The sequence below is a fragment of the Manacus candei genome, unplaced genomic scaffold (assembly GCF_025592945.1).
Source record: "Manacus candei isolate 608988 ecotype Guabito, Panama unplaced genomic scaffold, ASM2559294v1 h1tg000043l, whole genome shotgun sequence".
Lineage (NCBI taxonomy): Eukaryota > Metazoa > Chordata > Aves > Passeriformes > Pipridae > Manacus > Manacus candei.
The window spans coordinates 15,781,644-15,806,291 of NW_026138091.1; the positions used below are offsets into that span (position 1 = coordinate 15,781,644).

Consider the following 24,648-nt stretch of genomic DNA (forward strand, 5'->3'; position numbering starts at 1 on the left):
GACATGTACAGTAACAAGCATAGCCTGTTGTTCTCCACACACAGAGCTTTTTTCTACTTGTACTGAACACTTGGACTGGATAAGATGTTTGTATGTCAGTTGTCAGGCTGAATTATTTGCTGCAGATACCAAGCAGAAGTCTGTGCTAGAACAGGGTTTATTTAGTGGTAAAGAGCCACAATAGCATCACAGATATTTTCTTACTGAAGTCGCACAATTGCTAATTTGCATTTCAGACGAACAGAATGGAACAATAGCATTGTATTGTTCAAAGTTTGCTTTCTATTTTTCTGTTATCACTAAACAATACAATAGTTTTTAAAAAAATCTTTCCATCTTATTGTCCAGGTGTGGAAAGCTGTCCTCTTGTATTCAAAGATCCAAATCCATCTGAATATAAGCATGAAGAAACAGTGAAAGACCTACTTTATCGCAGGTGGTTCCTCTGTTTTTCAGTTATTCTTTGTATATTTTGAACTTCTAGTCTGTGTTCCTTGTGGAATTGATTCCTTAGCCCTTAGAATGAGTACCACTTCCTCACATGAGATGTTTCCCTGAATTGCAAGAAATGCTGTATACCACCTTTTAATGTAAATCTTTTTGAGCAATATATATCTTGATCTGTTCCACTCATTTGTAATATATCAGTGAGTGTTTGCTGAGGGCCATTACAAAAGAACCAGTAGTGCCACTGGAGCCCATCACAACAAAAAATACTTAAATAAATTCAGTTGTGGTAGAGACCCATGACATGAGTTGACTTTAGGATATAAAGTTCTGAGGCACATTTCAGTTAAAACACTCTACACTTTATTGCACTGCAGGACACCTCCAAAAATAGTGACAAATGAGTACAAGAATAGCATTTTCTTCACTGCAAAGGCTAGATTAGTGATCTTGGGGTTTAATGCCTGTTAAAAATAAATATGATAGACAACAAAAATGCTTCTATTGATAGCCACTGTGACTTACAATGGTATATCGGACCCAGTAATGAACCATGTATATTAAAAAGTGTATTTTATGCAGGGATAATTTAGATTCTTTTTTACTGTGTTTGAATATTGTAAGAAAAGGCTTACGTATCAGTTGAACTTGCTAATTAAAGCGATTTCTTCTGACGCATGACTGCGCTGGATATGTAGAGGATTTAGTTAATGGTAGATCTTTCAGCAATTGCCTAAGCTGTGCCCTGCCCACCAGTTCTTCCCCATCAGCTGTCTGCATGCACACACACCTCTTGGAATACCATAGAAACCTCCCAGCTCTGCTATCAATGAATTTATGATGTAAATCACTGTGACTCCATGCGCTGGAAAATTGCATAGTGTTAGTGTACATACACAGCAATGTACACTGCAGGAAAATTATGTCGCCACCCTAGTCAGGATGAGTAACCTCAACAAGAGCTGAAATAGTGCTGAACATGGATTTTAACTCAGATTAGCCATTTGAATTCAACTCGGGGATCATTTGTATATTTGCAACTGACTTACTGAATTTCCTTGTCCTCTCTGTTATCTGAACTTAAGGTAACTAATTCCATTCAGACTTAAGAACATTTTTTACCTGTCAGCATAGAATATAGGTTAAACTCCCTAAGATGCAGTTAGTTAATTGAAAAGTATGATGAAGACACATCTACTGTGGGCTTACTCTGTTGAAGCTGATGCCAGTGCTGTGACCGATTTGCAACAATAGATTAAAGCTGAATGGATGGAGCTGTTATCATCACCCTCTCTCATTTGCTCTGTCCTCTTAAATGATGATGCTATCTCCATAGCAGGACCTCTGATCCACAGGGAATCAGGTCCTGAACTGGCACGGATTTTGGTCCAGAATAGCAAAGCAAACTGAACTCTCAGGAGGAGTCATCACTAGGGTTATCTCCTATAAATTTGCCACCATAACTCTGTCAGAGACCAAAGTAACAAGGTGTACTATCCCCCTGGAAAAAGTATAAAATCATACTATAAAACTTTTCCTTTAAGAGGAGAAAAGGCTACCATTTGCTGACAGTAGAGTTTTTGAAACATAAATTGACATGGCTCTGCTGTTACCTAACCTGAAATGACCTATCTGAGAACTAAATGTGTTCTTGTACAAACACAATCTCTGTGTGACATGGAGGACCCTGTAATTTCCTTTTCTGTAATAAAGCAAGGAAAAATGAGATGCATCAAACATCCTACAAAACGCTTTCAGGTCAGCGTGTTGTCTGAGCTTGTGCAGACCTATGGAGTGCTTGTGATCAGAGCTAAATGGGACCCAAATTTCTGAAATGAGGGCAAGTAAAACAAGCATGACTGTGTTTTCTGGCTTTCTTTAGTATGTCAGCTTGAACATTATTCCACAGTAAGGCCAGGCCTGACTTGTCAATACAGTGGCAAACAGTGTGAAGGAGAGCCATGATGTTCAATATTTAGAGATTATAACCCAGGACACAGTTAGGGGGAATGAAACTTGTAGGAAGAAAATTGCTATTGGGAAACTGTTAGTGGTACACAAACACTGAAGACAAAGCCTGAGGGGAAACACCAACCATAGCACTTGAGGTTGCCAGTCACACTAACATGACACATCGTTACCAGCCACTTGCAATGGTTAACCAAAATCCATTTTCTCATCCCAAAATCCATTTTCTCATCAGTTATACTGGCTACTGTCTGCTGAGGGATGGAAAAATGAGCACATCATGACACTGGCTTTGAAAATATCTCTTACAAAAGGATATAATCCATCCTTCTTACAAAGGAATAATCCATCCACAGCTATTGCTCGCTGATAGTTATCGCAGGCTAAAGCTTACAAGTCTTCTGTAGACACATGAAAGACACACTGACACACAAGTCATGGGAAGGTCACAAAAGATTGAACAGCATCCATCATTCAAACCAAGTAGAGAAACAAAGGGATTACTTGTTTTCCTTCTGTAAATGATAGACAGCAGCTATTTCTTTGATCTGTACTCAAAAGGTGTATCTATAGCCTAAGTATTTTGCTTTTAATTCAGCAAAAATCTTTTAGTGTTTAAGTTCAGCTGAAATTACATTTGAGTGTGTGCTAAGGAGAACTGGGATTGTTGGACCTTTGAAGAGAGGTGAGACTGAATTTTTAATTCTCCTAAGTTTCCCTGTTTCTTTAGGGTGTATTCAAGTGAACCATGTTTGTAGTGACCTGGTCTGGATGTTACAAAAGAGCAGCTCTGTGCTAGAGGTTGCAGTGTTGGAATAGAGAAAGACCCTGGGTCAAATGCAGATGAAAAGAGGCACCAAACATCATGGGAGGCTCGGTAAGGAGCAGCAGAGTTTATATGATATGAGGACTGTGAAATACATTGTACTGTTCACATAACTCCTGTGTTCTCCCTAAGCTTTAAATGTCTCACAGTAGATTTTAGGTACCTTGAGGAAAGAGTCACAGTATGCTGGTGACATGCACTGTGGGGAACATCTTCCCTAGAGCTGCCCATAAATCTGAACCTGAGCTTCCCATATGTGGGAATCAGCAAATTTCTGCCTGAGAGGTTGCTTGAAAAAGCATACAAAGGAAAGCACTGTGATGAGGCTCAAATATGAGAGCAAAGATGACTTGGTTTTCATTTATTGCTCGTATTTTCCTTCTTGTAGTGGTGAAATACAGTACCTGTTATTTGCGGCATCCTTTACATTACACTGAATCCCACCCTTGCTGTTATTGTTAAGTTTTCGGTTCCAATTGCACTTGCTAAAGGAGTCTAAGGAAGAATTTTCGGTCTCCAAAGCACAGATTGAAACCAGTGCTGTTTCACCAAGTATAGCCAGAGTAGCCTATCTAAGGATCTGGCCTCACATCCCAAGATGTGGTTTGAGGGAAAGAATAAGTCAGATAGTATTTATGGCTCTAAATACCTCCACAGTGCACACTGGTACTTACTGTTGGACAGCTATAGATCCTCTTTTTCAGATACTGGAAGAATGGGGATGATTGTAAACTGAAAACTGAGGGGCTTAGCGGGTGGGAAATCTATTTCACAACATTAAAACAAGAACATAGCAGGGAATATACTGCAACAAATTGATGCCTGTCGAGTATCCTTGCATCTTTTTTCATGTGTTGATGGTCAGTCAGCCTTGTCTAATTCTTGTCCCACCCATTGTTTTCTCTCTCCACTGCAGGGCCACCTCTGTTATGTCATTTTAAACTTGTTGCAATAAACAGTATACCTGCCTCTGTGTTGTGTCAGAAATAGAGCATTTTTGGAATTTTCTGCTTAATCTAGTATTTGTCAGAACATGTTGACTCGTCAGAAGTGAATCTGCAGGAATGTATCAGTTTTAGCAGTTTCTTGAGTGGAAGTGCTGGTTGAAAAGAGGCAGACAGACCACACGCCCACTCCTCCCAGTGCTGGGACCTTCACTTCACACTGGCCAGGCAGGAGAGGAACACAGTTGTTCTTGGATTGAGTGTGACTTTTGGGTGTTTCAGACGAAGTTTGAAAGCTCTTGGTTTCATCCCAGCACAGAGCAGGAAAAATTCCATAATAGCAAGGTGTTACAGGGAATGAGAAAATTGTTTCCTGCCCCATACAATATAGAAGTCAGTACTCTGTGTACTGGGACTATTTTTGAGTTATAGCAATATACCTGCTCTTTTTTTTTTTCTTTTAAGTGTTAATCCATGCTAGATTTGTTTCCAGGATTCTGTTATCAGGAATTAGTACCAGAAAAATGTTACTGATTTGAAAGAAGATCTTTATTCTCAATACTAAAAGTGTGACTTGTTCTTACCAGCTAATTCTTGCAAATAGCCTGTGTTTCTGATTTTTATCCCCAACTATCAGTCATAATTCTTATCAAATAACAGTTAGGAAGACCTTTTTTTTCCCCCAAACCTATTATTTTGTGTAATTAAGGAGGTAAACCACAGAAAGAGTTCAGTGGATGCTGAAATAAAATGTCACAAGAAATGCAGGAGAATTATTGATGGATTGTTTTACCCAAACTGGTGAAAACACTGAATTTATAAACAGCTGAAACAGCTCTGGTCTATAGTCATCTTTTCATTTTGCTTAAAGTCCTAATGAAATAAAAAGTCCATACAGATTCCTATTATTAGTTTGTAATTTTCAAGGTCATCTATTTTAAATTCTTTCAGTGGTCACAAGCATTTCTTGATTAGCAACAATTGCCTAACTATAGTCAAACTAGAAGGATTTTCCCAAAGTATGTGATCATATTGCTGTTAGAATGCATAATTGTTTTCTCCTTGAAGAAGCTAAATTTGGCTTAACAACTGTGTCATGACGTTAACAGAAAACGTCTGGTGTGACAGGGCATAATGTGGATACTGCGCTGAAACGCTCATAACCACAGTTCATTTAATTGATCTTTCGAGAGGGTGAAATATCACACTAGTCATCTGCCTTTGGTTCTTCAAGCCACATCAAACAATTGTATGGAGATGTAAAAAAAAAGAGAAGCAATAGGTTGTTTGATTTCATCAGTTAATGGCCGTAGGTCATTTGATAGCCCTTTGTTTAGAACACAGTGATCGGCTGTATCTTGTAAAGGTTCACCAGAGTGACTTACTGCTGTGGTACAGGGCCTAAAATAAAGCTTGCACATGCCAGGCACCACATGATGCATAAAGTATTCTAATAATATATTACAAAGCCTTGTCAACACTAGTGAGAATGAGTATTCCAAGAAGTAGAACTGGCTGAAAAAAAAACATTCTTTTTTCCAAACTGGGCCTTTATGAAAGACAGTGATTTGGGGAGCTGGAGGGAGAGAGAGAGGAGTTTCTTCCTTTGGTCTGATGGAGAGAAGTCTCTTTCTTGGTTAATCAGAAATGTCAATAGACGTTTTAAATATCCATGTTATTTCATGTCTTTTCTATTTCTTACATTTGAGCTTAGCTGTGCCAGCTTTCTCAGCTCAGCCCCTTGAGAACTTGACAAATGTCTTATATCCACACACTGAAGGGCTCCAATTGCTTTGTGTACTTTGTGACCTGAGCGTCCTGGGCAGTTTTGCTTTTAGCTATGTGTACACCATCCTGTTTTAAACTGTATCAGTCAGCTGATTTAATGCCCATGTGGAAGTAGTCATCTCTCTTTTGCTGCTCTACAACATGCCAAATGGTCTCGAGAAATTCATCGTAAGAAAACCCTTCTGTGAATTGTTCTAAAAGCAGTGAAATGGGTACCCACGAAGAACAGTAATCATAGCAGTTTCTAGCACAACTCTTATGACACTAAGCAAAATTATGACCACTTCTTAAACTGAAATACATCAGCTACTATATGCAGCCTAGAAATGGATTTCTGTTGATTAATAAACTGATGTTTTAGTATATGAAATATAAACACTATTTCCTTTAAATATATTTTGACAGATTAAATCTCTGACAATGAAGCCCTTTACTGCATATCCTTCTGGGTTTATCGTATTCCTGTTTACCTTGCTGCAGAGGAGCCATGGACAATGCAAAGAAGCAGCTAAAAAATCAGAGATGAATTTCAGTGTAAAATATGATCTTCCTAACTTCATCGCAGAAACACCAATTCAGAATGTAGTTTTATACAAGCATCATGTTTATGTTGGAGCAGTCAACAAGATTTATGTACTAAATGAAACTCTCCAGAACATTTCTGTGTACAAGACTGGGCCTGTTTTGGAGAACCCTGACTGTGTGCCATGTGAAGACTGCAGAGATAAAGCCAATTTATCTAACAGCGTATGGAAGGATAATGTCAACATGGCACTGCTCTTAGAAACTTATTATGATGATCAGCTCATCAGCTGTGGTAGCGTGTCCGGAGGCATCTGCCACCGTCACATCATTCACCCTGACAACCCTGCTGACATTGAAAGCGAGGTGCACTGCATGTACTCACCTCGGGTGGATGGAGAAGCAGATAATTGTCCTGACTGTGTTGTAAGCCCTTTAGGAACCAAAGTTTTGGTGACCGAAAAGGACAGGTTTGTCAACTTCTTTGTTGGAAATACTGTGACATCTACATTTCAACCTCCCTATGTGCTGCATTCTATATCAGTTAGAAGGTTAAAAGAAACACAGGATGGTTTTGAATTTCTCACAGATCAGTCTTATATAGATATCCTTCCTCAGTTTCGTGACTCGTATCCCATTAGGTACGTCCATGCCTTTGAAAATGATCACTTTGTGTATTTTCTGACTGTACAGAGAGAAACTCTTGACTCACAAGCTTTTCACACTAGAATTATCCGCTTCTGCACTTTAGACTCAGAGATGCGTTCTTACATGGAAATGCCTCTTGAGTGCATTTTTACTGAAAAGCGAAGAAAGAGGTCCATCCGAAAGGAGGTATTCAACATTTTGCAAGCTGCCTATGTAAGCAAGCCTGGTGCAGCTTTAGCCCACGAAATGGGTCTTGGGTTGAACGATGATATTCTCTATGGTGTTTTTGCACAAAGCAAACCAGACTCTTCTGAACCAACCAAGAGATCTGCTGTCTGCGCTGTCTCTGTACGAACCATCAATGAGTTCTTCAACAAGATTGTTGACAAGCAGAACATGAAATGTCTCCATCACTTTTACGGGAAGGAGAGCAAATACTGCTTGAACAGGGTAAGTGATAATTGATTTGCTATATTTTGGAACTTTTGTTCTCTCTTGGCCTACTCTGTTGCCAGGTATCCCTCCTTTCAGTTTCAGTTACAAAATCTAAGTTCCTGATTATTTCAGGTTACTTAGCACTGCTGATGATTCATCTCTATAAGGATTAGTTCCTGCAAATTGAGTATGAAAATCACTGAGGTCTTTATGGTGCAAAAAATGTAGTAGTGGGAGTGGGGGAAAAATCTTTTTTTTTCTTATTTTTTTAGTTTGTAAGGTTTTTTCCTTGGGAAACTGTGATGCAGATAAATGGAACATTTAGGTGGTTATTTTCATATTTCAAAAAGGTGTTCATAAACATTCATATCCATGTGCACTGAGGAGTCCCTGAGAATATCACTCATACTTAAAACTGTGTTAATGCTGAATCACTGCCCTCCTCAGAAAAAAATGAAAGAGATCGTTTGAAACATGCTACGAAGAGCTAGAATGTAATATGGTTACTTATACTTGGTACAGAAATGGTCCAATTGACATCAGTTTTCTTCATGAAAGAGGTGTCTATGAGAAGTGTATCTGAACGAGGGTACAGGTGGTCTCGGGTGGGAGGGTTGCCTTTCTGTACACTGAGTTCAAGTGATTGCTCCTCTCCATACATCTGAAATACTGTGAGCAGAGGAAACACAGAAATTATCCCTTTCCCTTCTGACCAGTGTTTGTGCTGGTTTCAGCTCTTGTAAAAGGAATACCTAATCTGGGAATCAGGTACTTTTAACAATTACTTTGGGGCATGAAACATTAGAACTTTAAATCACCTGCCTATGCAGCAGGCCCTTAAATATCCTCTGTGGGGAACTTTCTTTTCTCAAATACAAGAAATTTGGAGGTCAGAGGTGGCATGCTGTCCTCTAACAGAGGGCAGGGCCAGAGTCTCTGTGGTGGGGCTCTGCTCAGCCAAGATGAGGCCTGTGTTAGGACAGAACAGTGGCTCCACCTGCATTTGGAGATGGATGGGATCTGTCATGTCCCATTGTTGGGATAGCTCAGAGTGAGGGTGGAACCCACAGGCCTTCTTAATCCCAAGTACCACCAGAGTCCTCCTCAGCACAGCTGCCCAGCACAGGGCAACCAGACACATGCCCTGGTTGGAGATGGGAGTCTCTTTCATCAAAGAGAAGGGCTGCTTCTCACTGCCAGGAGTGAGGCAGGGCCGTCTGGGGAGAAGCACCTGTTACAGAGATGCTGTGGCAGGAATGTGCTCAGAGGAGGGGTCTGACCCAGACTGAGCATAACCACAACAACCTTGGCATTTGGGAGACATCTGCTTATGGCAAACTCCAGGCATTCAACACAGATGTAGGCATTGCCAGCGGATGCTGATACAGCAACTCCAACAGACATAGCATTTAATTACCTTTATTTTGGGGGAGAACAGGCAATTTCCAGGAACTAGAAACAAGTTAGCAAGCATTCAGGATGGTAACTTCTTATCTTTCTTCACTGTGTTATTGCTGTCCTAATTTTTCATTTCAGGTATTAATATCCCTTTTTCTTTCATATTTCAGTTCGTTTATAACAAGGAGCGTTGTTCTTCTCTGAAAGCACTTTTTTCTGTATTCACGGGGTATATGATTTGTGAGTGACTGTCTTTAAAGCTCATGGCCTTTAGCTTATCTCATTCTGTACTTGCCTATACATCCATTTCATAAGGTGATCTTTTCATGGAGAAGTATACCATTAAAATATTGACAGAATAATTCGCCACTTTTCACATGCTGGGAAGTACTTTTGTGTTTCAAAAGCTTTTCCAGAGTCTGCTGCTGCTTTGCATATCAAAACTGAATGTATTATACTGCTGACATGTTTATTATTGTTGCCCGTTTTCAAGAAATGTCATCAGAGCTCTGATTTCTGGTACGTTAAATTGATAAAGGGAGAAAATGTTTCTGTGATTTCTTGTGGTTCTTTTAAATGGCATAAAGGCAGTCAGAAATTTTTATCCTGATTATTTACTTAACACAGAAATATCAAGACTGTCAAGCTTTGCCATTCCATTTCCTTTCATTTATTCCAGAGGACTCATTAAGGATCCAATAAAAAGTATCCTGTGAGGTTTTTCGGGTTTCAACTGGCCGAAAAGATTGGCAAGAATTTGCCAAGCATCCTTTATACTCCTGTTTTTCTCTAGTGTGTAAAGTAGACATGCAGGGTTGGAATGTGAAGGAAGGGAAGGAGCAGGCAGAAGGAAAGCACATAATTTCTTATGCTTTGTCTCAGGAATGTCAAATCTGATCTTCCATGATCTTGCTGAAGATTAAATAATAATTAAAAAAAGTCTCAAACCCCTCAACTCTTCTTAGGCCCTTCTTTGTACATTGAGGAAACGTAGATGAGGGCATAAACCATTTTTCTCCTTTTTGTAAGTCACCTTCAACTTAAAGAAAGCTTTTATTATCTGTGAGTTTGTCACAGTTTATTTTGGCAAAATTCAAAACTTGCTTTTTGTAATGTAGCCAAGATGACCTTTCTCTTTGATGTTGAAAGAATAACCACAGACCATTGATGCAAGTGAAAGGCACTGACCACTGTGAGATTAAGTCATAGGACAGTGAAAATAGTCCAGCAGTGAATATGGTATACCACTAACTTCAACATTAAAAAGAAAAATGAGCCTTTAGCACCATTTGCAAGAAAGTGCTCTCTGATAATTTACAGTTAGAGTCTGATTGATGAAGGCCATTTCATGTTATCAAAAAAAGTCCCACAAGACAACTGTACATAATTTTGTTGTACTTTGGGTAGTCCATCTTTTTAAGTGGCTGTCCCTCAGGACTGTTTAATCTGAGGCTTCTAAAGGTAGAATTAGACCAATATAAACCTAAATAATATATCCAAAACACTTCCTCGACTCATTTTTCTTATATTTAATGCAAACGCCCCCCCCCCCCCCGAAAAACCCAACTCATCTTGATGTGGTTGATAAATTGGATAGGTTTTAGCTTTGTTTTCTAAAGGAATTAAGTTTCTGTTGTGCTACTGTAGGCCTGTCTTTCTTTTAGTTATCCTAACAGCCTCAGCAATAAGAAATCCTAAAGATGTGAGTTCAAGTGTGAATCCCGAGACAGATCCAATATATACTCAGGCTGTGGAAACTGGTGAAGTTTAAGGAGCCCCTTTATAAACATCAGAAGGACTCACGGGGATTAAGGAAGGTATTGCTCACCCATGGGAAAAGTCTCCATCAGAACTTAGTTGGACAGCAAAGTCAACCAACCACAAGATAAAAATCTAGGCACAACTGTACTTCACTTACTCTAGTGCTCAGGAAAACTTCATAAAATGAAAATAAAACGTTTCCAGTTGTATTTTAAGTGTAATACATATGAAGCAAAAACCTGGGCTCACTGAAGTCTGTTAGGGAAAGTGAATCTTATGAAGCATCTGACTGATGTCAGATGTACTTCAGCAGAGCTGTGACCTGTTAGTACTGCCTAATAATTTCCTTCAGTGAAGAGCTGTCTGACACTTAAATGACAGCAAGGTGGAAACAGAATTGGCTTTGAATTAAAAGAAAAACTGGGAGTTATAGTAAAGTAGTTTTAGTGCTTGAGTCAGGACAAAGAGATCTGAGAGGTAGCTGCTGTGGAGGGTTTTGAGTCACTGTTCAGGAATCTCCTCACCCACAACAAGGAGAAAACGAGGTGTAGTCTTTAGGCAGAATTACTTTGGTCACAGTTAGTCACTATCAGCCCCAGTGTGGTACTCCTCAGAGCAGAAGTGTGTTTAGATGAGGAGACAAGTGCTGCTTACTTCATTTGCAGACACAGTCCAGTAGTGTGCACCTTTGTCATGGATTAAATGTGATTTTTCAAGTGAGGAAGATGGGTTGATTTTAGCCTTGACAATCTCAACTATGTGAAAGGAAAACAGAAGATCACCAAAACAAAAGATAAAGTGACAGTAAAATAAACACATGGTGATGCTTCTTTATTACCATTACACACATGATAGATGAGTAAAACTAGGTTATGCTTATATTGTAATGGAAGAAAATAATTGCTGCCTTCAATCAGGAAACCGCAAAGGCACTTATTGATCTGTCATTCTAAGGTTGTGTCTAGGAATATTTAATAAAATAAACAGAGACAAATAACTCTTTTGAGGCCCTGTAACTGTAATATCCTACACCATTTGGCTTAAAATTTTTGGCAGGTTTAAAAATAGCATCACATCTCTGATTAGAAAGGCTTGATGTGGTTTATTTAGATAATCTCACAGCCCGGAGATGTTTTTTTGAGTAGAATGTCACTGAATATTTTCCCTAAAAGTCAGGCACCAGAATCCTTCTGATTGGTTCAGTCATTTATTCGTCTGGAAATGCTGTATCAGATGGCATACAGCGCTCTGCCTGGGCACAAAATCTGTTGCCATCCATACGCAAGCTCTTCTAAGGGGTTGTGACATCTGAGAAGAATAAATTAAGAGGGATCTGAACAATGGGCAGTGTGAACTGACACCCTATAAAACGTGCTTAAACCCTGATAATAAGGTGATAAGCTGCATCTGCATTCCTGTTGTGCCCTTGCTGTCTGTCTGCCAAAAGTCCTGGCAGTACCCTGAGGGTCTCCACTGTGCCTGTACCAGGGGAGTACAAGGCAGGGTGTGCTCACCAGCCAGCTCCCCTCCACTCTTGGGTACATGGCCACCTGCCCACCTGGCCATGGAAGACCTGGCTGGGGCAAGTAGCATCTCATAAGTGATTGCAGGAAGAGTCTGGACTCCAGTTGCGCTACATGTGAGACAGGCATGGGTAGAGGTACAGATATGAGTGTGTAGGGGGTATGGTGAGAGCATGGGTTTGGGTAAAGTTATCTCAGGCTGGACCAGATTCAGTAAACACTGAACTACAGAGGTAAGGGCTGTTCTGTCCCTAGGACTGGCCACAAGGTTATCATCACATGAGAGTTCTTGAGAAAAAGACAAGGCAAGGAAAAAGGCAGGGAGTTTCTTTGGAAAATACCCCACCACCCCTGGTGGTACATACCTTTACTCTTCCAAGTCCCAGGAGCTACTGAGTTTGGAGGCCAACCTGTTAATTCTCAAGTGCTGCAAAAACTACAGTTTTCCTTCTACTTATGTCCTGTCAGGGATCTGTCTGTTTGCCTCCCAGTGCTGCTGTTTGGTGTTTTATCATCTTCTTGATGAAAGCTGGATTTCTCTGTGAAAAAGTGGTATCCATTAAACTACCATTTTCTGCAAAGGGCACAGCTTAATCAGCCAGAGTTACTAATAATGTTCCATTTCCAGACTTTTTAATCAAATTCTTCCACTGAAGGCAGGGTTCCCTATTGGTTATTAGTGTGGGAAAGTGACTCTGCTGCTTTTCTCTGGAATTTCACAGAAATCACTTCATGCAGAAAGTAATTTTATTTTGTTAAAATGGATGTCTGGTCATGTGTTTTTTAGGTCTTAGTTTCTGAAGGCCCTTAAATAACTCTAAAGACTAGAACTGGACAAAGAATAATTTTCTTATCCTATGTCACCTTTCAAATTTGAAAACTTTTGCAGTCGCGCAAGAGAGATGTCCAAAATGTATACTGGTAGGTATGTAACATTAAGGACACTCCCTAGAGATGTATAATATTCAGATTAAGCTGCTTTTCCTGAGTTCAGACCAAATTCTAAGACTCCTTTGCCCCAGATTAAGTTCCCATCTAGTCTGCCGATGGCTATTTTGCAACGAGACAGTGTCGACCCTTTCTGAAAGATCTGCTTGGATTTCTTTATGCACAATTTCACGTTCCAAAGAAAGGGAAGCTGACTGTGCAGTGCACTGCATGCAGATTTAAGTCCTGGATTCATCCCACCTGGCTTTGGTAGGTGGTTGACACATGAAAGTGAGCAAAGAATTTTCCTTGGGTTCTGCTGCCAGACAATGGAGAGACACATAAGTCCTGACAAAGCAGACATTTTCCTTTCAGCTTGCTCAGCACCCACCTTACCTCAGCACTTTCCCTACTTACTCTACTTATTCTGAGTCAGGACCACATCTGGCCATCATTATTGCTCACTAAAGCAACAGTAGGTAATTATTATCCAGGAGAGAGTTGTGTTACTTAAACTTTCTAGATGACATGTGGGTTTCTGATCTCAGACAGCTTTTGCATCAGGGTGGAATTACTCCTTATTTCCAAACACACAAGTAAAGCCAAATTAAATCCCACAGTAAATTAAAAAAAAAATACTGAGGAAGAAGATCCATGGCATGAATGGTTCAGAAAGCAAGTGTAAGTCATATTAAAATGTTACTTGCACTGTCTACAGGGTATGTGAAAACAAAAAAATACCAGAGGACTGATCTTGTAGGAAGTGATAGTAAGAGCTTCATTTTCTTAAGGCAGATATTACCCTGCTTTTATACAGAGCCTGTGGAAATCAGAGCAAATTGCATGATTTTCACCTAGTTTCTGGACTTCTTTCTGTCCCACACATCTCTTGCACCACTGTTTTGGCTAGACATGCAGTTGTTGTGCAATGCTATGTTGGAATAAGAGCCTCCACACTCAGCGTTATCTTTGGATAACGCTATTTCTATTTCACCACAGCTTACATGTAACCAAGGACCTCTATGAAAAATGCACCTGATATACACTACAAGTGTACAACAAAACTGCTTTCATTAGCACAACATCTCCAATGCATTACTTTATTTCTTAAAAATATGTAATTAGTCAACACCTCTCCTTTGATAATCTGTATGCTGAGTTAAATGCTAAATTAATATAAGGGAAATCAGCAAAATACAAAGATTACTTAGGTCCATTTTATCTGCTGAATCAATAGGATTTACTTAGTGCTAATGCACTAACCAGATTATGAGAACTAATGCAGTACTGTTCAATGACAAAAGCAAATAACTCTTTGAATGATCTTGACAAAAGAACATGGAATCATCTTAATTTGTATTAACTAATTGCATTTAACATGGATGTTTTTTACCTATTACCTTAAGTGAAGCATCAGTACAGTAACTTCTTCCCCCATCTCATTTTAGCAGTGAAGTAGATCAGAGCAACCACTATTAAGAGTTAGTGGAATGATACTATGTAAAATTTTACATCAGTGGAGTTCTTTAAAAAAATATAATCTCAGAAAGGGATTTACTTTCTCTGTATTTTATTACAAAAAAAAATCTTCAAATTGCTTTCAAATTAATGAGGAATATTGGGAAGAGGAGGAAGGAAGAAGAAGAAAACAATTCTTTGTTTAAAACAAAAAGAGGAAACAACTCTTCTGACTTTCAGAGTAAAGCTTCAGTGCCTCAGCACAAGTTCTTGGAAACAGAAAACCCAGTCTCCCATCCCAGATGTGTTCACAGCACCTACACACCCTCAAGGTGTCGTTCACTGGTCAAGAAGAAATGAGAAGCATGGTGTATCTTCTTCTGTGGGAGTTGTTTACCATATGAATTGGTGTCCACTGGCAAAATTGAACCATTCAATATTATTTGTTTTTTCCTTCCCTAGGATCACAAGAATCATAATTACCATGATGATGATGATGAAGTCACTATCATCCTCAGGCAACAATCTGGCTTAACTGAATTATTGGGGCCAGAATGCCATTCTTGTATTTCTCATGGAGAGAAGCAGTGAGCACATGTACTTCTCACCTGAAGATAAATACTGCAAACTACTCAGAAAATTCAAGTGTATTACAGAACAGCAAAACTGTATTGGCTAAAAATACACAAGAATATTTAGAGAGGAAAATCTGATAAGGTTCTTCTGTGTTCCTCCTTCTTACTCTTCCTGTTCAGAGTCTGCTGGACCTGTAAATTCTTCACCATTATGTGTTTGATTCCAACAGGACCCAATCCTGAAACCTGTAGTTTTATTATTCATCTTAATTCACCAACTTCCACAACAGAAGGGATAAGTAACTTATACACTCTCTCAGGTTTTAATTGCCTTGGGAACCAATTTATGTAGCATCATCTATTCATTCACTCTACAGCAGTTTCTTTGAAAAAGGGGTTTTGCCATTTGCAGGTATCTGGATCCAGCTCATTTAGCAGTAGCTCATTTCCCCCTACTGTTATGTTGTAGAGATGATCTTAAGGGTCTTTTCCAACCTAAAGTATTTCTTGATTCTATGAAAGGAGAAACACTGTTACCATTTGTCAGTGCCCACTTCTCTTGAGGGAGACTCCCAGAATTCATAGCAGAAAACAAAAGTTAATACTTATGATTTTGAATCCTGACAGCCAACAAGTTAAAAGCTTTCATATAAACAAACCATTGGAGAATAAGACTTATGCATATTCCTACTTTCACTTGAATTGTTCTTCATAACTGTAGTATTTTATGATTGACACTAGGAAATATCACCTAGTTACTTGCAGACCATTTCTCCAATTTTTGAAATTAAATTTTATTTTTCATGATGTCCTACAAATGGCTCGCAAGACAGTATGAAATGTTCTGCAGTGATGAAGTCATTGATTTCCAGTTTATTCAAGACATGAATCATAACATCAAGACTTTACATACAATAACACTTTCTAATTGAGCACTGCACTTAACTAAGAGGAGCAGGGTTTGGAGTGTTTCTCCAATTTACAGTCACTGCAAATAACAGAAAAGCTCACAAAAACATCTTTGGATAAAATTTTGATCCCACACCCCCCCTTAGTGTGGTATTCAGACTAAAAACTAGACTTTGGAATCATTTTTCTGACACTGACCTAACTGGGTATTTTTCTGAGATTTTCATTAATGTCTGTAAGAATTCCTCTCCATTTTGCACCTTTGGCTCCAAGTGTGCAACTCTGTCTGAAATACTTTATGGTCACTGAATATGAAATATAAACCACTAGTTAATTGCAAAACTGTGACAGCTCCTGATAGCTCTGCTCAGCGATGTCTAGAGACTTTTTTGGCATATCCGTCTTCTGTGGACCAAATCAAGGGTAAATTCTGAAACACCTCAACTTCCCCATGAACAAATATGATAGTGTTAGTTATCTCCTACCCTTCTGGACACAGCTGTAAGGCAGGGCTTGCTCACACCTCATTGCATTCCAGTGGCACACCTGCGCCAGCTTCACAAAGCCCTCACCATGAATCACACGCACAGTTGGCACCTCTTGTCCTACAAGAGGAGCAATATAGCTGAACCCAAGCACTTACCCATGCTCTAATCGTCCATTTCAATAGCTGTGTGATTTCTCACTAGAACTTGGCATAGTATCCAGGGTGCATCATCTGACATCAGTTATTTTTCCACATTGACAGCCAAATGGATAGTTATGTGTACTGAGAGGGAGGGTGAGAGGGTGGGAGGAAGGGAGAGAATCAGGCTTAAAAGTGTTAATTTAAAGCAGCTTCTTTGCCGATGTTTTCTCTGTTATCAATCTTCCTTTCATTTTCTAAGTAGCCTTTTAATCTCTTCAGTGCTGCTCGAAGATCAAAGCCTTCCTATTTCTTGAACAACTAATTGTACATTATGGTTAATCCATGAAGCACTGAGTTTTGTAAGAACCATATGTGTAACAATCTGCAGGTTCTTGAGCCGATACCAAAATTATGGCATCTCTGAGGAAGGCTGAGCTGACTTTATGGCTGAGCTGACTTTGAAGAAGCTAGGAATGGTGTCAGGGCAAGCAGGAAAATCTAACCACTTTTTTCAAGGAGCTTGAACGGGGTTTCAGGAGGCGGCATGATAGGATGTTTGAATTGTGCTGAAATGACTATGGAGGAGGAGGTAGATTAGCACAGGAACCTCTCTCCTAAAATTCATTTGCTTATGGAAAAAAAGGAGTTACAGGAAAAAGCAGAGATCCCAAGTTGGGGAGTGTAAAATCAGAAATCTGCCTTATTTCAAAAAAGCATGAAAACTGTACATCTTTCTGCACTTGAACTATTCATACTCATTGTATGAGTAATCTTTGTACAGATGTTTCAGAAATACTTTTAGCCTGGGTAGGACATAAGTGCAAAAGAATACAGCTTTTAGCTTGTTTGGTGGCCAAAACAAAGAAAAGCTAGATTTGCCCACTGATGATTTAACCCAGTCAAATACTGGGTTAAAAACCACTTAAAGTGTTTTCAGTGTTCCTAGTTCAAAGTATTAGTTCAGTTTCTGCTGAATAAAACACACTGTATATTAACAGTTAATAACAAGACTAATATAGCAAACCCTTTAGTATGTGGATAGTGCAACTGTTAAGTCACTGCTGTACCAGGTCTAATTTAGAAGCCCTCTTTCTGTATCATTAAGACACTGCACAGAGATTTCAATTGCTCATGTGTTCTTATGCAGGTTTTCGCCTAAACGATACAGTAAATTGGCAGGGCACCTTCAGAAAAGCTGGCACTAGCCCTGACTGCAATACCCAAGGATTATAGAAAACTTCACCCACCAGGGCTGTTGCTGCTCTCAGTTCAGAAACATCACAATTCAACAGCAAAGGACTGAGCTATTAGGTTGAACATTTTTTGATAGCATTTTCAATGCCTCGAAACTTGCCTTGGGTTTTATTCCAACAAGAAATTCTTTGTTCATTGCTTGCTTTCTTATAGTACTTTGAGGGAAAGACATCTAAATCTAGAAAACAAGACAAAAAATTTTACTCTGACATGCTCTTTAAGGGGATGATGCAAATCTGTTGAATTTAGTGGACTCTTGACTGTCTTGAAAAGGTTTCATTCAAGCTTTTTAATAGATCTTTTAAAACATGTTTGTGACAAAAAACAAATCAATTAAAAAAAATAGGAAAAATGAAGTTCACTATTGATCTTAACAGAGGGAACCACCATAAGATCCTTTATAATCTTCCTACATGTTTATTCATAAAGTACGTCACAGTGGAAACATGCTAGATGACTTCCAAATTTAAACTGGTTAGAGATCCTTTGGGGGTTCCTGATTATTATCTGTATGATCTCACCAAAACAGATGATGTAGTATCAATAGTAATGAAATTATGAGTTAATAGATTACTACTGGATTGTCAGGAGGTTATATTCTTCTTGAGAGATAACTTAGAGTGTATTGTTCAAGAATTTTTCCAATGCAGATTAAAACCATGTAATCTCTATTCCCAAAATGAAAGAGAAAATCCTGCAAATGCAGCAGCTATTATAGTACACTCAAGACATATAGAGATCAGATGAAAAAGTGCATGAACTATAGATGATCAATACAACAGTCTGAGTAATTAAAAAAATCTGGCTTTCCCATAGTTTAATTTAAACATACAATCAGAAACATCTTTTTCCTGACTTGTCTCCCTTTCCTTTCTCTGTCTTTTTCTCCACTTTAATGTCTTATCTCTGAAAAGGGTGGTGAAAATAGAATAGAAGAATATAGGAAATTGTTATTTTAATGCAAAAAGTTGCATTGTTTTTAGAGAATCTTTTTCTAGGTAACTTTTTCAGAAGCAAATGTGTCACTGGGCAGACTCTGCAGTACAAAAATTCTGAGACTCTTGGACAAGCAGTATTAAGGAAATCACTAAGAGAAAGTGATGTATGTGCTCAAATCGTTTAGTTAAATAAAGACCCAATGTCTTATTCCAACAGAGATGATAAAAAATGTTAAAAGAAACATTCCCTTAAACATTAAGAAGTTGTTGCCTTCTTCATGGAACATCATAACTAATGAAGCAATTAAGTTTGAAACATTTAAAATCCTTTTGGTCAAATGCGTTTATGCTAAATGACTTCATTCTGAAAAAGATCTGTTATTACTCGTAAAGACAGTACTCATCTGTACTTCATTTTCAAACAGGCTTTTTCAAGAAATGCTTCATACTGCAGAGCACAAGATGATGAATATCGCTTAGAAGTTACGACTCCTCTGCAGAGGGTTGACTTGTTCATGGGCCAGTTCAACAACGTCCTGCTGACTTCGATATCTGTCTTCACCAAACAGAACCTTACCATTGCTAATCTGGGAACTTCAGAGGGCCGCTTCATACAGGTAAATACTACTACAATAACTTCACAATAAAGAAAACATAGTGGAGTTTAGCAGGATGGTGAAAAGTGAGAAGCATTATTACCCCCAGTTTAACAGGGCATTAGCAAATTGAAATTACCAAATAAAATACAACTTCTGGAATATAAACAAATAGCTTAATGGAACACTCAACATTTTAAGTGTTTACCTGGATTTTGTGGTTTGAAGCAATGGTTGTGGAGCAAATTTTACCATGATCTCCACTTAGTCCAGCTGGCTCAGTTCACAGAGCAGTTTTGGTTCATATGAGCAAGAGTTCTTTCAAAGAAAACTAAACTGAAAGCTCAGTCTTGGATACATATCAAATATGCTCCCACCCCAGCTGGGGTAGAAAGGTTCAAACAGCTTCAGAAATACACTTCATGTGGGTCCTTTGCTCTAGAGGATCAGATTAAACCTATTCAATGTAAAATGCCAAGACAGCTTATACTGTAGAAGCAGGAGCCTCAGCATTAGTTGTTTCTATATACTGATCCACTCCTCTGGCACCAAATTCCTTGCTTTTATACCCATAGCCTATGACTCACAGCTGTAGAATTGAGATTAGCTCCTTTTCCACCTACTTTCAAGTTTCTCTGAATGCATCTTAGATTTTCAGGCTCTTGCTCACTCCCATCTCACTCTGTTCTTTTGGACAACAGTTCTTCCTGTCCTAAAAGACGTTTTCCATAAAAAGTGGTAAATCACCCTGCTGAGTAGTCTGTCTCTGTCCACTGAGTACTTAAATAATCTAGACAGGTAAATTATACTACACAACTTCTTTGTAGGTGACTAATGAAATAAATGGAACCCATAGAGCCAAGCCATTTAAAAACTTGGCAGCCGAAATTAAACACCAGAAGGCAAAGACAAAATACTTTGAAATCACCAGGGGCTCCCTCTATACACCCATCTTATTTCAAGCACTATCATCCTGCAGTAACCTCCTTGGAGTGTTTGACTTCTAGCTGCCACAAAGTCCAGCCTGGATGTGAATCTCAACCTGGATCCTTCCTGCACCCAAGGACCCATGTTCTTTTAATTTGCCATTATTATTTGTCTTCTTGTGAGCTTCCTGAAGTATTGGCAGTCTTTGGCCCTTCTTGCTCTGTAGGCTACAGAGAGTCATCAAAGTTGGTAGTGTTGTCCCCTAACCATCATTATCTGAAACCTGATGTGAAGGCCATTAGTTGCTATGTCATTCCAGTTTTCCCATTTCCCATAACCTTCCATTAGAAAACACTTGGGCACATGTAACCTTTCAGGAAAACAAGCCTCTCCTTTCTTGTCTTCCTTCCCCTCATTTTCTGCCCTTACCACATGCAGTAAATAGGGTTACATATTGTCCCCAGTATATGCACCCTGTCTGGATAAAGGGAATCCTGTACCTTTGGTCTTCTGCACAGACTGGACACAGAACCTGCAGTATAATGCAAATTCTGTAATGCTTCTACAGGGAAGAAGGTCGAAGTGATTTGCCACAAAGAACAGATGAAAAAGTGGGGAAAATCATACTTCTCTTTTCCCTGAAAAGAGAGGGATTTAACAAAACTTTCAGTGACAAATCTGCCAGTTTTTCCTGCACTTCCCATGATGAACTTGGTAACTTTAAGCTGCAGTTTGTCTTTTGTTCAGGAAAGGCAAATGCTAAGAGCTACACACTGAGCACAGGACCAAACTATGCTCTGTTCTTAAAAGCAGATACTGATTCACAGAGCAAACATCAGCAATTTGTTTAACCTTTCTGAAGTAATTTCCTTACTACAAAATACAGTTAATAACAACTACTCTCTTACTCGCATCATTTCTTCCGGGCTGTCACAAAGCTTTTAGGAAGGCTTGGTAGAAAGCGCAAGGGAGCATTATTCTTATTTATAATGTTCTTTAAATTATTCATTCAAGTCCTGCACCACACACTTCATTCAGATGTTTGCACAACTCAAAGAACAATTAAATATTTCCAGAATACATTTCCCATTCCACATTCAGTTACAGATCAAAAGAAAAGGCTATTGTGTAAACTGCATGGCTGTTAGCAGAAATATTCTCATCATTGAATCAGATTGGCTTGAGCTACAGGGGGAAGTCAGCATTGGGCTCATATTGTAGTTAGTAGGATCGCTTTCTTTGAGTGTTGGGTGCAACCAGCAGAGTAAGCAGACTGACTACCTTTAATGATGCGACCTCCAAATAAAAATGTCAGTATTTGTTTTGCCTTTAAGTGATTTTGAAAGTGATACCAGATCTGTAGGATACAGCAGACACAGATTTTCCCAGAATTTAATGTTCTCTTACATTTTTTGTTCATTTTTTTTCCTAATAGTTATCTAGGAAGTGATTTCAAACACGATCATTACTAAATGCCCAACTAAAGCAGATTTGTGGTGTTTCTATGGAAATATAGCTATTAGCTGCAATGAGATGGAGATCGTTAAAAATTGAGCTATTATATGACCATTACTTAAGTGAAATGGGTTTTAAAAAAATCAGGATTATCTAACAATGACTTAATTTATCAGAAAGATATCCCTAAATGCTTCCACAGATTTTTAGCAAAGAAATGTAATTATATTCTTTTTTCTTTCATTCACAAATCTACTGGAACTTATTGCAAAGAATCCTCAGCTGTTCACTTATTACGCATCTCACTTTTGCACAGTCATTTGCACTGATATTTTTAGCTCTTTGTACAAGCAAATACTGAATTTTCTTGCACACTCCCCTTGTAACTTGTAGGTGTTCAGAGCTGACTATATCCTTTCTGACACAGGCATGCTTTCAGAGAAAATTAGTTACAGAATTCTACCTATCAGGGAACCTGTTTTAACACTGGTTGTATTGTGTTAGTATCTTGAGAACATATTTTAATGCCAACTAGTTAAAAGCAAAAGAAAAAAATATTCATATAGGTTTCTAAAATTAGAAAATCAGCTCAGCCCTTCCAGTGCACCCAGTTCATCTCGTATCTTCTTCGAAATTCCAAACCTTACTATATTTAGACAACTTAGTTTCTGACATAAGTTTCGGTACTAGCAGCCATTCATGAGATTAAAAGAAACAGTAGTACAGTACCTCTGTCTCTGACAACTGCACCCTGCAGTGCCCAGATGTGGAACAGTTTGGTGAAAGTAATGAATGTTTAAATCACATTTTTTCTGTATTAATTTAGGGTTTCCTTTAGTTAAGAAATGTTTAGTGGGGGGGAAAACATCCTTAAAATGTAGTAATTGTGTCATCTAAATTGAAGTGAAGCTCCAAGTCTGTGCTGTTGGAGCCAGGAAGTGCAGCAGCAAGCTACTGATCCTCAACCTGAGAGAAATTTTTTGGAAAATGTTTCTCATATTCCCCCATTATACTTGCTTATACTTGATCAGCAGCCAACCACTTGATTCTCTGTCTTTTCTTTCTTTCCTCTTTCTTGCCACTTTTCCATCTCTTTTTGCATTTCTTCTGCTCATCACTTTCTGTCTTCCTACACTCCCCTCACCTCCAACTTTATTTCTGTCTCCATCCATTTTTATCCCTTTACAACATGACTACAGCACGGCATTGCTGAAAAATTCAGCAGATTTAACATGTATGTTTTTCCTCCTGTAGGTGATGGCTACCAGGTTCTGGGGGTTTGATGTATTTTGAAATGTATCAGAATTAATAGTTCCTAACTTTGCAAGTGATTCCTCCAAAGCTTATAGCATTAGCCATCAAAACTCTGTTAATGACCCGAGAACATAGTCCACATTTCACTTATTTAAAAAAAGTCTTCTAAAGAACCAGTAATATTCAGAATGCAAAAGCAGGTATGTTTTATCCAACCAAGGAATGTTTTATCCAACCTGTTGTTATTCTGCTTGTGTTTTTAGTTTGATAAAATAGAATTATTCACTTGAATTGCTCTGGAAAGCTCTAATACAGGAAAGTAAATACAGCTTCCTTCACTAAATGTTTACTTTTTTTCAGCCAAATGTAGAACTAGAATAAAATCAATATGGATGGTCCAAATACAGAAGATTCATGAGTTCTTTTAAGGAGGATAATTGGGGCCAGGAGGTGAATTCCAAATCTCTCCTGGAGAGTACTGCAGCCCATTCACATACTGAGCATGTTTTGGCTGCATCAGAATGTTAAATCTGTATTTGGCCATGAATAGCCTAGAGTTTGTAGTTTACCAAATATTGTGGAGTTTCTGTTACAAAACAGAGCAGTAATAATTTTTCTAAGACAGCTGACATGCATGAGACAGAGAAGAAAAATGGCTTTACTTCCTTCCTAAGCTGGAGCCTGAAAACAAACTTTTTTTTCTCCCTTCTTTTTTTTTTTTTCTGTTGAGAAGTTGCAGCTGTTTTGGCCTTTCTTATTGTGCTTGTTTTCAGACTGTGACTGGGAACACAGACTGAAACTACAGCTGTTGGGTGCGAAGTGAATCAGGTATTTCACAGTGGTTACTTCATTAGAAAACATCACCCAGTCACACCGCTGTAGCTGAGGAATAAGATTTTCAGCTGGTGTAAGCAGCCTTACTCTGCTAGAGCCAAAGAAGCTGCACTGAGAATACAACTCACAACTGATAAAGACGCTTTCCTTACCAGCCAGTATTTTGGGAAATCATAATTTGTAAAAAAAAAAAAAAACACCTCATGATATATTGAGATAAAATATCTTTTATTTTTGCTCAGTTGTTTTTGTTTTTTTTTCCTGCCTGGATCTTGGTATTATTTCAGACAGTGGCTTATGAGAGAAGAAGAAAAGAGCAAAGTTCTTCAGGAAGGGGAAATCTTTGTGATAGCTCTGGGAAGTGTGAGGTATGGGAATGTTTTACAAGATTTATTCTAAAAAGCTCACGGCTGAAAACCCGTAACCATGAACAAGAGATTGATGCTGTTGATGTATGCAGAGGCTGCATTTTGACCTAACACTGTGTTTGGAAGCAGAATACTGAATGTGCTCCCTATGCTTCAAGCTGGCCTCACCAAGGTAACACCCAACTAAATACACTGTTTGTTGGTGACCTTCTTGAGGAAAAGGGGCTAGAGGAGTTTTTACTGTACGATTTACAGCTACAATGGG

At 38.7% G+C, this 24,648-nt stretch overlaps 1 protein-coding gene across 8 annotated transcripts in view; it reads left to right on the forward strand.

The window, feature by feature from the left end:
- Window positions 1–24,648, forward strand: part of MET (MET proto-oncogene, receptor tyrosine kinase) — a 92,570-nt gene that overhangs the window by 13,495 nt on the left and 54,427 nt on the right. For 2 of the 8 annotated variants that reach the window (XM_051795412.1, XM_051795411.1), the window contains exons 2-4: window positions 349–439; window positions 6,379–7,593; window positions 19,375–19,566. In XM_051795412.1, the coding sequence (XP_051651372.1) occupies window positions 6,394–7,593; window positions 19,375–19,566 (1,392 nt within the window). In that variant the 5' untranslated portion in view covers window positions 349–439; window positions 6,379–6,393. Of the gene's footprint in view, window positions 1–348; window positions 440–2,975; window positions 3,293–6,378; window positions 7,594–19,374; window positions 19,567–24,648 lie in introns of those variants that run through there. The other 6 variants (XR_007905882.1, XM_051795407.1, XM_051795409.1 and 3 more) reach the window with 5 other exon arrangements.